This window comes from Dunckerocampus dactyliophorus, chromosome 5, assembly GCF_027744805.1.
Source record: "Dunckerocampus dactyliophorus isolate RoL2022-P2 chromosome 5, RoL_Ddac_1.1, whole genome shotgun sequence".
NCBI classification, from domain to species: domain Eukaryota; kingdom Metazoa; phylum Chordata; class Actinopteri; order Syngnathiformes; family Syngnathidae; genus Dunckerocampus; species Dunckerocampus dactyliophorus.
Genome location: NC_072823.1, coordinates 20,745,813 through 20,760,636, shown reverse-complemented (window position 1 = coordinate 20,760,636; position 14,824 = coordinate 20,745,813). Strand labels below are relative to the sequence as shown.

Sequence of the window (14,824 nt, the reverse complement as noted above, 5' to 3'; positions counted from 1 at the left end):
TCTCCTGACTGTGTGGCCAACATGTTAACCACTCGGCCACCGTGCGGCCCCAATACGTCGTAATAAAGCATAAAATGTTTTTTGTTTTACAGCACACATACAGTGTAAAAAAGTGACGTCTGTGCAAGATGGCAACGCCCTGTGTGTTGTAGCTGCAGCAGCATTGGCTTCTATGGTCAACTTCCCTAAAATCTGGTATCAAAACTTGCAATGGGAACAAGTTAATATATGATCTTTAGTTGCTACAGGAATTGGATTATGAAACTGGATTATGTGGACGCGGCTACACCTTCTTTAACAGCTAGACAGGATGACCTGTGGAGCCACCGCTTTAGAGCGAGATGGAGGCCTCACAACAGGCTCCTAAACCCGGATTGTGCTTCTATGCATTATGCATTTAGCTTGTTAGCAAGTAAACAATGGCAATTGAAAAAAGACTGGGAGGGTTCTGGAGTTGGAATCTTATCGAATAATTCTAACAGTCACTCTTATTGCATATGTTAATCCGAAATCGGAGGAGAATGTCAATGTCAAGCTAGCAGGTGGGTTTCGGGGGCCAGGAATAACCTGCGTTTTTCCCGCCATAAGCGAGTGTTCTCAGAACGTAATCCCCACGAATAGCGGGGATCTACTGTGTATTCATTTTAATACATGTTTCTTCTTGTGAAATAATATGTGAAAGGCTTACCTTGAAAATAATCGGACTTGCCATCCATGAAGATGTAGTTGACCAAAATCACGCTGAAGATACTGGTCCAAAGATGGAGATCACAGAATAAGAGCACAAAGCCCACATCCTAAGCAGAGTTGATTTACAATGAACTGTTATGTAAACCCACGGCATCTTGAATGAATGACCCAAATGACAAAAGAGGACAGGGATCTTACATAGAAAGCATTAAACAAGACCAGGATTGGAATCTGGAGCATGCAGACCTGCACAGCGATACAGCTCCCCACCTCCAAGCTGAAGGGGAAAAACAAAAGTACAATCTAAAGGGCACATTTGAAATACTTTTTTCATGCCAATACCTGAGGCTGATGTTGTTCTGAAGTGCAAACTGTATCCCATTGACAATCTCAGGGATCTCTGGAACCATGGCGAGAAGCGTCACCCCGATAAAATACTAAAGAAGAAAACCAAAAACAAACATGCATGAGGCCAGGAGGTGAAGGATCCCCCAGAAGTGAGCCCACCCACCTGAGAGATGTTGGGCTGGTTGAGAATGGGCTGGACGTGCTCTGTGGCGAGGTCGGCGCAGGCGGACGTGAGCACGGTGGCCATGATGAGGATGAGCAGGGACCTCCAGCGGGACCAGTGGACCACTGCCCCATGGTGGCCTGTCACTGGACAGCAACACATCAGCATTGTGCTCTCCCTCACTGACAGAGTACAAATCCTACCTGGTCCCTGTCCAACGTGGATGTCATAAATGTGGGAGTGTGTCTTCAACGTGAATATCAGCCCGATGATGTAGGCAACAGGCAGGAGGACAGAAACAGAGTACACAAGGGGCCTAACAAGAGTAAAAAGGTTTAGTGAATAATTCTCAAATGTCACAACATTTTTCACATCTTAATCTTTGTAAAATTGGATTGATGTTATGTATAGTATGAGGGTACCCCTCACATTTTACATGTTCTCAAGTCAAGTATAGAATATATGGATATACTTTAGAGTAGTCAGTGTACAGCTTGGATAGCACTATATATTGTGTATTCATTGAACACGAGTCAACACACAGCCATTGTTGTCTAAACAGCTGGCAACACTAGTGAGAAGCAAGATAATTGTGTCTTGCTTTATAGTCAAGCACGATGGTGGTAGCTTCACAGTCTGGGGCTGCACAAGTGCTGCCGGCAACGGGGCAGCTGCGGTTCATTGAAGGAAAATTCCAAGATGTAAAGTGACACTGTAAAGCAAACACTGGGCCACATAGAAGTTTCAACATGTCAACAAACACACCACTGAGTGTCTTGCTGAGAAAGCTGAAGGTGAAGGAGTGGCCAAGTATGTCTCCGCCACATCTGACCCAATTGAGCACCTGTGGGGCATCCTCAAGCTGAAGGAAGGTGGAATGCAAGGTGTCTGACATCCACCAGCTCCACCAGTGATGTCGTCATGGAAGTATGGAAGAGGTATGAAGAGGTATGACTCTATAGTACTAGTATTGTCCCTTGAGAAGTTATAAGTGTGAGTGGTATACAAATTATTGTGAGATACTGTATAATATATTACAGTGATGTGGAGAAATTTTGGCCCACTCATCTTTGCGGAATTGTAGTAATTCAGCCACATTGGAGGGTTTTCCAGCATGAACCTCCTTTTTAAGGTCATGCCATAACATCTCAATAGGATTCAGGTCAGGACTTTGAGTAGGCCTCTCCAAAGTCATTATTTTGTTTTTCTTCAGCCATTCAGAGGTGGACTTGCTGGTGTGTTTTGGATCATTGTCCTGCTGCAGAACCCAAGTTGGTTTCAGCTTGAGGTCACAAACAGATTGCCGGACATTCACCCTCAGGATTTTTTGGTAGACAGCAGAATTCATGGTTCCATTTACCACAGCAAGTCTTCCAGGTCCTGAAGCAGCAAGCCCCAGACCATCACACAACCACCACCATATTTTACTGTTGGTATGATGTTGGTATGATGTTCTCTGAAATGCGGCATTACTTTTATGCCATATGTAATGGGACAAACCACTAAGTATTTTCCCAAAGGTCTTGGGGATCATCAAGATGTATTCTGGCAAAATTGAGATGAGCAGTGGTTTTGGTCTCGGAAGTCTGCCATGCAGGCTGTTTTTGCAAAGTGTCTTTATGTTGGAGTCATGAACACTGATGTTAACACTGACGTTGTGACCTCTTGGATGAGGCATCGCTGCACTCTTGGGGTAACTTTGGTTGGCCGCCCACTCCGGAGAAGGTTCACCACTGTTCCATGTTTTTGCCATTTGTGGATTATGGCTCTCACTTGTGGTTTGCTGGAGTCCCAAAGCTTTAGAAATGGCTTTATAAACTTTTCCAGACTGATAGATCTCAATTAATCTCAGTTAGGATTTAACAGGGGGCCACAATCACTTTTTCACACAGGGCCATGTAGGTTTGGATTTTTAATTTCCCTTAATAATAAACAGTTTCATTAAAAACTGCATTTTGTTTTCAGTTGTGTTGTCACCGACTAATGTTTAAATTTGTAAAACGCTGGATTGGAATTATTCAATAAACACCATAAATATACCGCCAAATTGCAAAGCCTGTTATGATGAAGGAGAACGAAAAGGAGAATCCACAAGCTATGATGACTCAAAGGCAGCTACAAAGGTGCCACTGTACCGTGGTTCTTATGAAGTCCAGAGGATAAATCCATCAGAAATAATGGGTAATATCCAGCAATTTCACAAGTGACCCTATGTAAACCTTACATTTGGTAACGTACATAGCGCCACAGGTGTACACGTAATAGCTGCTGACGTAATTAAACAGAAATAAAGATACATGAAATATATCGTACATATAAAATATAAAACAAAACATAAAATGCAGTGTTGTTCTCTTGGAGATGAATAAATGATCTTTTAATCTCAATTTCACAAGTGACCCTACGTAAACCTTACGCAATGTATGTAGCGTCACAGGCGTACACGTCATATCCGCGGACGTTCTTCCTCTTCTCGTTTATGGAGGGTCGCAACCAACGTTTAGGTGCATACCGCCACCTACTGTACCGGAATGTAGACATGTTGTGCACATTCGCAGTGGAAGCTTGTCACTACCGGGTAATGACAAGCTTCCATCATACAAAACACACAAAGAAATGGCTATAATGCGGCTTTCAAGTTAAGACAATGGATTTGAGAATAAGCGGCATAGAAGATGGATGGATGGATGGATGGCAATGGATTGCTTCGCGTAAGACTACTGCCATTGAATGAAACAGCTCTCCGAAAGAGAGAGAGCTGACGTTTCAACGGAATTAGGATTCTGTTCAATTCTGACACGGATTCCTCAAGCATTGGATTGTTCATGCACTAGTAGGGAACATGAGCTGGGATTAGACCGTTGTGTACCAAGTGTACTCTGTTAGTCTCTATGTCGCTTGCACGGACTTGACGCTTTATGTTATATGGAATTCCTTATGTAATACGATGCAAAAAATTTACATAAATTCTTTACGTTCAGTGGAATTTACGTAAAAGGAGGTTTACGTTATGCGAGGTACTACTGTATACAAATCTTTTTTACATCTGGCAACACCGAAAAACACTTGTGCTGCTTGTAAAACAACAATTAAAATGTCTTACTCGACATGGTTGTGGAACAGTGTGCCATTGTTCTGTTGAAAGAAAGAAAAGAAACATACAGAATAATAAATACCAACACATAATGCCTTATAAATGTATTTCAACATTCTTCTTGCCGACGATGCTCACCACTTCATAATGACAGCCGTGGCAAACAAACGGGCCGCTGCTGTTGCTCGTGATGTTCCCTGATGTGCACACGTCACACACAAAGTTACCATAAGCCTTAGAGAACAGTGTGGGGGCGAACACGCCTGCAGTTGACAGAATGGTACATGAGCTATATCACATTTGTGACACATGAGGACCTGGTGAATAAAGGTGAATCCACTCAATGTTCAAGATGTTCACCACCTCCAACAGAGATGAAGAGCAGTGCAGAGCTTACTCCTGTGCAGCGACTGTTAAATCTTTGCTCTCGATGTCTCAACCCTCCAATGATCATGCAGATGCCCTGGGAGGTGAAGTTAAAGTCTGATTTTAAGCTGTGATCACACAATTACCACCGTATGTGCAAAATGTGGCGCCTTACGGGGATGAAGAGTATGCATCCAAGCAGCGTGCCCGTCAGCGCCGCCTTCACCACCTCCTGCAGGCACGGATTAGCTGCCCTGTGACCCCTGAGAAGAGCTGTGATGTAAAAGGTCAACTCGGTGATGGAGCCAAAAGTAGCGTTGACAACTGCGCCCATGGCGAAGTTACTCTGGGCTGAGATGCTGCAGGTTAACAAAAGTAGGAAGATAAATTAACTGCTGGAAATTGACACACGTGGAAGTTTCTTAAATGGTCAGGATCTCACCTGGCGATGCCCATACCAATGTAATATGACAGCGGGATGATGGATCCTAATGCTATGGCGAACTTGACATCAGAACTGGCGTACTGGTTTTCTCTATCTATGTAGCCGATTATCAGGGCAATTATTACGAGAGGGAGAAGATCTGAGAGGAAGGTTATGGGTAACAATAGATCATCTTTATAATGGAAACAAAACTCCTATTCGGCACATTCTGAAAATACAACCACAAAAAAAACTACAGCAAAATGTCAGGAGAAAAAGCTGAAATGTTAATACAAATAACACAAACATGCAGGCTGTTTTTAAAAAATATATATATAACTAACTGCTAGAATATTAAACTGGTTTCATCGAGGGAAAGGCTTCTTGAGACGTCATCTGTACTTCTGTGAAGAAGCCTTTCCCTGGATGGACAACTCCTGTACGACTGAGAGCCTACACAGACGTAAACTGGTTTCAGCCATTTTTACAAAATAATACAGTAATACCAAAATGCATCGCCCCCATCCTTTGATTTTTCAGTATATGGTCCTTGTTTGTTTTTCCAGGAACACAATAAAAAAGGATACTGACAGCAAATACATTGATGCCATCTACAGTATACTTGTAGTAGTACCAGTTTGCTGCATGGTAGCAGCACAGCAGCGTCCTGGTCTCGTAGCCTTGATACTAAAGTCAAAACAAAGACATAATAATAATAATAATAATAATTGTAATAAACAGCTGTGCAGTCATGCAAAAAACTACTCCGCCTGCCTCCTTGCCTTCCTCTGTGAGCTGGTGGACACAGACACATCCTCTGGGGGTAAGAGTAGGATGATGCCCAGAGTGCGTGCATTCATCTTGGCTACAGGGATGGTGAAGACAAGGATCCAGGACAAGAGACAGACCAGCGAGTGGATGACCACCAGAGGAGGGTATCCCAGCAGCAGCCACACGTAAGTAGACAAACGACACTGGAAAAAGAAAAATAGTTTTCTATGTGCATTAAATTTGTTGATGAAGTTCTCACATTGGATCAGGTGTACCTAATGAAGTGGCAGGTGAGTATACAGTACATGGCATGGTTTAGGAGGTGTTACCCAGTAGCGAGTGTGTGCTGGCTGCTCTGATGCCTCTGGGACTGGACTCTCAGTTGGTGAAGGCAGCAGAACCGGAGAGTTGTCCTCCACCCATTCCCCGGTGCAATCGCAGTCAGGCATTTGCTCACAACATCTCCAGAATTTATTTCCAACCTGCCAAAGTAAATCTCAATGATTATAACAGTAATGGGCAAATCAAACTACAACCATGAAACACTGAAAAAAGGACGGATAAATAAAAAAGGATATATAAATAAAAAGGGGATCAAAGAGGGAGCCTTGACGGATGTCGATAAGCGTAGGAAATGATAAAAGATCTAGGCAGTACCTTGTGAACTGACTTGCCAAATGGCCAAAGAAAGTAACAGGACAACTTCCAGCACAGCTTTCCTGAAGAGATGGAAAGAGGAAATAAACAAGCTTGATATCTGACGATCGATCTTGATGAACTACTGCTGTTGTAACAACTAGGGATGCTCCGATCAGGGTGTTATGCTGCCGATTCCGATCATCCATCCATCAATCTTCTATGCCGCTTATGCTCACTAGGGTCACAGCTGACTTCGTGTGAGAGGCGTTTTTTGTTTTTAGAAGGGGGAGGAAACCGGAGTACCCGGAGAAAACCCACACACGCACAGGGAGAACATGCAAACTCAACACAGAGATGCCCAACGGAGATTCGAACCCAGATCTAATGACCGTGTGGCCAACAACATGCTAACCACTAGGTCACCCTGCGGCCCTGATTCCGATCCTCCATGAGTGAAATCGCTCGATACGGATCATATAGATTAAGTGTAAATTTTGACATTTATTTATGATGAGTGCTATTGGCCCGTGGTGCCGTATAAGGGGGAAAAGTTGGACAATCCAAGGTCCCAAAAAATAAAAAAGCCCAACGTGATTTTTTTTCATGGGGCCCAGAATTCCTGGTTGCACCCCTATTATTGGCTATATGACATGAAAATGGAAACCATAAAATCACCTTCATTTAGACAAAAACGTATTTTACTTTTTCAAGAGAAAAGATATCGCTCGTGAAACTTACAGAGGATAAGACGTCTTCTTTAAGGACAGTTTGGATGTAAGAGTACAGAGTTTGATGGCGTTCTAGCAGGACTTCCAGGTATCATGTGATCTCCAAGTAAGAGAGCAGTCCGCAAACCCGGTGTCTTCCACCGCTGAGAGAGGCTGGTCATCTAGTACAATGAATTCAATTATATTTCAGGTTATTTGCTTTAGACCACTGACTGTCACGCACATACGGCCGAGTGTTGTCCAGCATTGGCTACAATAGCTGCCGTTTGACTGATGATCACGTCGTGAGCCTCAAAAACTCACCATAGTCCGTCAAGTGTTTGTTCTTCAAATGCTGAATTACAGCTTTTTAACGTGCTACCCCGGGAAGATATTTTTCTTGGCATGTTTTGTAGGGTGCAAAATGTATATCACTCTCACAAATGGCAGGTAAGTTTCACATGGCACACGTTTGTTTTCGGTTTGGCATGCCTACGCAGTGTGAAGGAAAGTGGGCAGGGGACGCTCGCTACAGGCTGCGTGCCGCAATAGTACAAGCCAGAGGTGATTGGCGTTAAAGGCATTTATCGGCATATGCCGATTACATGATTTTTCACGGAAATTGACCGATATTGATAGTGGCCAATTGATCGGAGCTTTCCTAGTAACAATCAACCTACCATAGGGTGCACCGATGACCGTCAGGAACATGAGTAAGCCCACCAGGACGTACACCAGGGACACCCACCAACCAAAAAGAACAACATACACTGCATTTCCACATGTGATGAGACGACCTGCCAACGCATATAAAAAAACATTTGAAACCCGTCTAATGTAAAATCAACATACTTTGACACTGTGTGAAAAAGTTATGTATTCATTGGTGTGCTTTAATTGACCTTCCTGTGTACAATATATCAACTGAGATTTTAGGTATTCTTTCAAGAATGTTAGAAGTAAGGAAACTGCAAATTGATGATGTTAAATAAGAGAGAAAATAAAAATACTAATAGAGAAAGAACTCACAAAAATGTGTACTGTTTCATCCCTGAACTACACTGGACTGTTAATAATAAAATAAAATAAACAAGTAAAAGGTGAAGAATATCAAAGTGGCCCCGCATCCTTCAGTTGATCTTAATGTACAGTATGTTTTTGACATCCATGCAAGTAACATTTATACAGAACAGCAACTTTAAAAGGCTGTGTCAAACTCTACCTGGACCAATATGAGGCTTGATGACGTTCAGCTCCGAGTAGAGCTCTTTCACAACTTCTGACCTGTCTTCAAAAGGACGCTCTGTCACGTGGCTCTTCCATTTTCGAAAGCCAAACTGAAGACAAACAAAACACATAAGCAACGATAAAGTGCCCCCTCTGGATGCTCATCCACAGACAATCATACCCTGTAGTTGTTGACCAGCTTGTTGGCTTCCACTTCGTTCTCCGCTCTGATGGTTCTTATGCTTTGGATCTCCTCCCAGCTATCTTCATAAATGTGATGGCTTGGACCTGAGTGAGTTATGTGCTGTTGACATGTTTTGCAAAGAGAACAAATGTGGCTGGTGGCCCAGTACTTACATGTATGTGCTGACATGTATTTTGTGCTGTACAGAGCAGGACACAAGCAGGGCTGGTGTGTGGACACGGTGCAACACTCTGCTGAGTTATGCGGTGGACCTTCATGGAGGTGTCCATCATTGTCCACTGCCTGGTCTGAAACACAATAAATACAACATCTGCATTATAATGTCCATTTCAATATATCAAGTTAGTTTTTTGCCAACTATCATACAAGTATAAAACACAAGATGAAGTAAAACCACTCACCCACCCTGACACAAAGGATTTAGTAGTCAAACTCTTTCTTGTGTTGTAGTAGGTACAATTTCCGGTTCTATGGTTATCATCACACTTTTTCAACTCATAAGTCAACACTCCGTTGTACCGTGGATGCAAAAACATCGACTCTGCATCCATCTACTCCAGAAACAAATAGAGTACCCAGCTTTTGGCTAGCAGGAGTAACGGCTTGCAAGAGTGCCAAAGAGAATCCAGAGCATGAAAACCGTCTTCTGTCGTTCAAGTCATCTTTTGGGAAGACTTTGCCTTCCCGGTGAAACACGTAAATGAAAAAAGACAATTGCATAAGACGAAAGCAGTGTGCTGGCATTGTTCAGTAGAGATGGGGAACAGAAACTGGGCTACAAGCTGAGACTATTAATGCTGTACTTCAGGCAATAAGAAACTTTAATTTGCTCTAAATAAAATAATAATAATTTAGACTGTTCAAACTTTTATTGTTGCATTTTATTATTATTAGCATATTATTTCATAATTATTTTTATATTATTTTATTTTTTATTTGACAATTTTATTTCTTAGAGAATTACATGCTGGCAGTTTGCAGTTTTTGAAGTTTCATTTGAAAAAATCATTCAAAGGCTTTACACAAAAGATAAGCAGTTTTATATTTTGCATTTTGTTCTCTGACTGTACCCAACCGCGACCTTAAAACCAAGGCACACACTGAAACATGATCATGGCGCACCGTTATACACCTATTTAGAGCAGATCTCACCTTCCCCTTGGCTGCAGAAGCATGACTGCAATTAGGCAAAAGGGTACCAGCCGCCCCTGGCCATTTATCTAATAATCTACTCATTCAATGTGACCCTTGCCAGGTGGAGAAAGCATGTTGCTTTCACAAGACAATCTTGCACATTCCTCATGACTTCATCACTCTCGTCACAAATAATCGGGTTGGTTCCCTCTTCTTCATTCTCATCGTGGTTTCCTGGTGTGCAAGTGTAAAATGAGCCACGTAAAGGTTTGTGATGTTTCACCACACAACTGCATTAAAAGAGCATGCATAATTTTCAAATCTACAGTCTCACAACTGTAGATTATATGGACATTGACTCATTCAGTCTTCTTATGCTTTATAATATTTAGTCCAAGAATCTCCAACAGGTTGCTACAGAATCTTCAGTGGCTCACAAAAGTGTAAAATATGTGTATGACGTCTTGTTTTTGTGCAATTCGGATAACATGTATCTTTTTTAATGTCGAAGTACCACTTCAAAAAGACAATCGCCGCACTGCCTAGTGCAGATCTGCTTTCGCAAATTAAGTAAACGTTCCCATGATTCATATACTGTTAATAAAACACAATACAAGGCACATAATAAACTTACATAAATCATTTCCTGATTAGTTATTCCGAGCTGCACAAGGTTACTGTTAGAAAGTGATTGGCCATATCGTGCTTTAAGTGTTTTCTCAGGTCGCTTTAAAAAAAATGACACATAGATTTATTTTATATTGTTCACTTTTTGTGATATGGTTAAAATAACTAAATTACATTAGCGTATTTACAGTACTATATTGCTGAAAGTGTAGTGTAATACTTCAAATTAGTACGATTTGTTGTCGCCACTCGCCAGGTTACTTTCTGGCTCACCCTGAGTTCGGTCAAATGGCCTCCTCCTCCGGCTGGTCGTGTCTAAACCCTGCGGGGACGAGTGAGACATCTTGGACGGCAAGAGGAGACAGCAGATCGACTGGACGCAGGACACTCAAGCTAGCGGATTTGACGCGGCAGTTGGTGGATGGACTTGGCCAATGGAATTGTGGGAAATGAAGTCTAATCTTAAAGGGCTCGAGCACTACTGCACTGTAAAGCAGGATGTGCATCAACTCAACTCAAGATATTATGGTTTAATGGTTTAATTTTATTTGGCCATACATACATTTTACTTTGGCCTTATATATTACATATTACAATTCATAATTCCACATGTCCAGAAGGAGTACGAACAAGCAGAGTTTATTCAATCCTACCCCTCTTTGTTTCATCCATCCATTTTCTATACCGCTTTTCCTCATTAGGGTCGCGGGGGCATGCTGGAGCCTATCACAGCTGACTTCGGGCGACAGGCGGGGTACACCCTGGACTGCCATATAGACAAACAACCATTCACACTCACATTCATACCTATTTAGAGTCGCCAATTAACCTAACATGCATGTTTTGGGAGGAAACCGGAGTACTTCCCGATCTCCAGACTGTTACTGTGTTGGCCAACATGCTAACCACTAGACCACCGTGCGACCCTCTTTGCTTCATATCAATTGCTAATACATCTTTTCATTTCCTATTCAACATGTGCTCCTCCCACGTTCCGAAACCACATAAGATGATAAATGATAAAAAGCAATACAACAATGTGTTACAACGAAGCTGAGGTTTGTAAATCAATATAAATACATTGTATAGCACTCACAAAATAGCACACAAAAAGTATATATATATATAAAGTATATATATATATATATATATATATATATATATAATACATAATAATATAATACATAATAATATAATACATAATATAATACATAATAAAAGTATATATAATAATGAACAATGAAGAAAGTTGACACATACATTGTTGTGTCAATCATCTATTTGTATTTGCACTTAAGTCTCTTTTCTACTGTTACCGAATAACATTATTTTAGTTTTAATTAGGTTCATGTCTGTTTGTAATCAAACCATCTTTTTAGTATAGTTATTTTATCTGACTGTTTTTTTTTTTATCTGTGACTCTTGCATGCTTTCTCCAGAACAAAATTCGGCTGTACCGTCTGCAAGTAATATTAGCTTTAGGTTTTTTGTGACTTTACAGATGTCATTAAAGTGCCTGTCACACCTTGACGATTTAGGCAGCGCATGCCTGACGTGATCATTTTGATGGCATACGTTAAACTATCGACGTTTTTGTTTTTTTTCAATTTTGGGCGTATGCATAGCATATTCATAACGAGGTCGACGTAAACATGACGTATTAGTAACTTATATAGAACGTTTCTCTAAGTTATAGACAACTTATATCAACTAATGCGTAGCATGTTGCCGGTGTTCACAATTTATGCCCAACGCCTGTCACACCTTGACGATTTAGCCATCTTACGCCAACGTATGACAATACGCTGGCATACGTCCAATAAGTTATGAGTAAGTTTTGTAAGTTAACAGCACGCGGAAGCACGCCGGCATAGGTCGTAGTACGTCTAAGTCGTCCAAAAATTTTGTGCCTGCATAAAACTTTTCGACGTATGTCAACGTATGATTCATACGTCCCGCATCCGCGGGCAATTAGTTATGCGATCGTTGACGCCCGTTCACACACGTTATTTGTAAGTTATGTACAAGTCAAAATACGTCAACATACCTTGAGACAGAACTGTCTTTTTGGCGAGTGAAGATGGAGAGGAGGAGAGGTTGTCGTGTTTGTATTTGCAGGTAAGTTTGCAGCTTGACCACTAGAGGGCACTGTGACACAGGGAATGGAACCAACTTGTATCGCTTCAACTTTATTATCAACTTTATTTATGCCCTTAGCGTGTCACAAATCCATGAGTGGTAGCGTATGCAGCCTACACCAGGGGTCTCAGACTCGCGGCCCCCGAGACGATAGTTTGCTCCCCCCGTCTTAATATGAAAGATTAATATTCGTGCGGCCCGCAACTTTGATATGAATGACACTTGCCATGTGCGGAGCTGAACGAACCAATCACGGTAAGTTACATTGCTCTCGAGGGCGGGACCTCGGCTGAACGAACCAATCACAGTGAGATAAATTGCTCTCGAGGGCGGGACCTCGGCCGGGCAGCACGTCCAACGCCTCACCGCCTTAACTCGTTCGCTCGCTGATTGATTCAGAGCAATTTAGCTTCACATATTGCATCCTGCTTACCAAGTAGCTTGTTACCTAGTTCAAAACGAACCCTCTGATTCCATACCATTATAGTTTGTAAATTAGGACATTGTGATTAATTGTATTAAATGCTTTTGTTAAATCCATAAATACTGCAACTGCGCACTGTCTGCCATCTATTGTCACAAGTGGGAGTCGCCACTTGTAAAAAGGGGCGGAACCCAACGCAAGGAGTCAGACCAAAAATGGAAACAAAAGGTATTTAATAACATAAAGTGTCCCGAGCGGGAAAAGTACAACACAAGGGAAAGTCACAAAACAAAGTAGAAAAACACAAAACACTGCCAGCAGAAGGCTGACAGGAATAACTAGAATGCAACTAAGAAATACTGCAGGCAAACCTGAGCTGGAACAATAACTAGTGTACAGGAAATAGTACTGAGCAGAGGGACAAGGGTGAGCCAGAAAGCGGGGAACAGGTAAGGAGCCGGACGAAGCGGAACAGGTAGCAAGGAGTACAATCTGGCACTGGCTTCTCGTTGCCGCTGGGTATATAAAGGGTGCTTGATGAGATTGTCAGCAGGTGTGTGCTGGGAACTCCACCCACACCGGCTGAAGCTGCACAGAGAGCAAACAGACACAAGGCGGCAGCAGAGCGACAAACACCATCGTAACAGTATTCCCCCCTCTTATAAGGCGTCTCCTGACGGCCTACCTGGTTTATTAGGGTGGAGACGGTGGAAGTCGCCAATGAGTGAGGGGTCGAGGATACAGGAGCGGGAGACCCAGGAACGTTCCTCCGGACCGTATCCCTCCCAGTCGACCAAATACTGGAACCCTCTACCCCTCTTCCGGGAGTCCAAAAGAGCCTTCACCGTATATGCTGGCTGGCCATCGATCATACGCGGCAGGGGCGGCGCCTCGGCCGGCGGGCACAGCTGGCTGGAGGAAACTGGTTTAATGCAGGAGACGTGAAAGACTGGATGTACCTTGAGGGAGGGCGGAAGCTTGAGCTTGACAGAGGAGGGGTTGATGATGGCGGCGATAGGAAAAGGTCCCACAAACTTTGGAGCCAGTTTCCTGCTGGTTCCTGCTAGAGGCAGATCCTTGGCCGATAGCCAAACCTCCTGGCCCACCTGGTAGTCCGGTGCCGGAACCCTATGGCGATCTGCCAGGCGTTGGTTGCGTGCGGCTGTCCGTCTAAGTGCTGCCAGGGTCTCCCGCCAGACCCTTCGGGCGCGACGCAGGTGGGCTTGAACGGACGGAACTGCGACATCCGACTCCTGTGCAGGGAATAGCGGAGGCTGGTAACCGTAGGCAACTTTAAACGGTGACATACCTGTGGCTGAGCTTATGAGGGTGTTGTGGGCATATTCAACCCAGGGGAGGTGGGAGGACCATGATGCCGGGTGCTGGTGGCAAACACATCGTAACGCCGCTCCCAGGTCCTGGTTGGCCCGCTCTGTCTGGCCGTTTGTCTGAGGGTGATGTCCCGAGGAAAGGCTGACAGATGCCCCCAAGGTCCTGCAAAAGGCCTTCCACTCTCGGGACGTGAATTGGGGACCCCTGTCGGAGACAATGTCAAGTGGTATGCCATGAAGACGAAACACATGTCTCACCAATAGGTGCGCTGTTTCGAGGGACGAAGGCAGGCCCGGCAGGGCGACGAAGTGTACCATCTTAGAGAAACGGTCAACAATGCTCAAAACGACGGTCTTGCCTCGGGAGGCAGGTAGTCCAGTGACAAAGTCCAGGCCGATGTGGGACCAAGGGCGGGATGGGATGGGTAATGGCTGAAGGAGTCCGGCCGGAGCACGGTGCAGAGTCTTGCTTCTGGCACAGACAGAGCAGGCCGCGACGAATCCCTTTATGTCCGCGGCCATGGATGGCCACCAG

General features: G+C 43.5%; 1 protein-coding gene across 6 annotated transcripts in view; it reads right to left on the bottom strand.

Annotated features, from left to right (window-relative positions):
* LOC129181056 (uncharacterized) overlaps nucleotides 1–14,824 on the bottom strand; it is a 50,786-nt gene that overhangs the window by 7,798 nt on the left and 28,164 nt on the right. For 3 of the 6 annotated variants that reach the window (XR_008570350.1, XM_054775711.1, XM_054775710.1), the window contains exons 1-18: nucleotides 10,669–10,804; nucleotides 8,787–8,921; nucleotides 8,611–8,717; nucleotides 8,425–8,539; nucleotides 7,883–7,999; nucleotides 6,514–6,575; nucleotides 6,186–6,338; nucleotides 5,868–6,059; nucleotides 5,673–5,772; nucleotides 5,104–5,245; nucleotides 4,837–5,020; nucleotides 4,659–4,758; nucleotides 4,434–4,558; nucleotides 4,305–4,336; nucleotides 1,202–1,517; nucleotides 1,033–1,127; nucleotides 889–967; nucleotides 689–797 (exon numbers count right to left, since the gene is read on the bottom strand). Coding sequence is in view for 5 of the 6 variants with exons in the window: in XM_054775711.1 (XP_054631686.1) it covers nucleotides 689–797; nucleotides 889–967; nucleotides 1,033–1,127; nucleotides 1,202–1,517; nucleotides 4,305–4,336; nucleotides 4,434–4,558; nucleotides 4,659–4,758; nucleotides 4,837–5,020; nucleotides 5,104–5,245; nucleotides 5,673–5,772; nucleotides 5,868–6,059; nucleotides 6,186–6,338; nucleotides 6,514–6,575; nucleotides 7,883–7,999; nucleotides 8,425–8,539; nucleotides 8,611–8,717; nucleotides 8,787–8,921; nucleotides 10,669–10,738 (2,233 nt within the window). In the remaining variant the exon portion in view is untranslated. Of the gene's footprint in view, nucleotides 1–688; nucleotides 798–888; nucleotides 968–1,032; nucleotides 1,128–1,201; nucleotides 1,518–4,304; nucleotides 4,337–4,433; nucleotides 4,559–4,658; nucleotides 4,759–4,836; nucleotides 5,021–5,103; nucleotides 5,246–5,672; nucleotides 5,773–5,867; nucleotides 6,060–6,185; nucleotides 6,339–6,513; nucleotides 6,576–7,882; nucleotides 8,000–8,424; nucleotides 8,540–8,610; nucleotides 8,718–8,786; nucleotides 8,922–10,668; nucleotides 10,805–14,824 lie in introns of those variants that run through there. The other 3 variants (XM_054775714.1, XM_054775713.1, XM_054775712.1) reach the window with 2 other exon arrangements.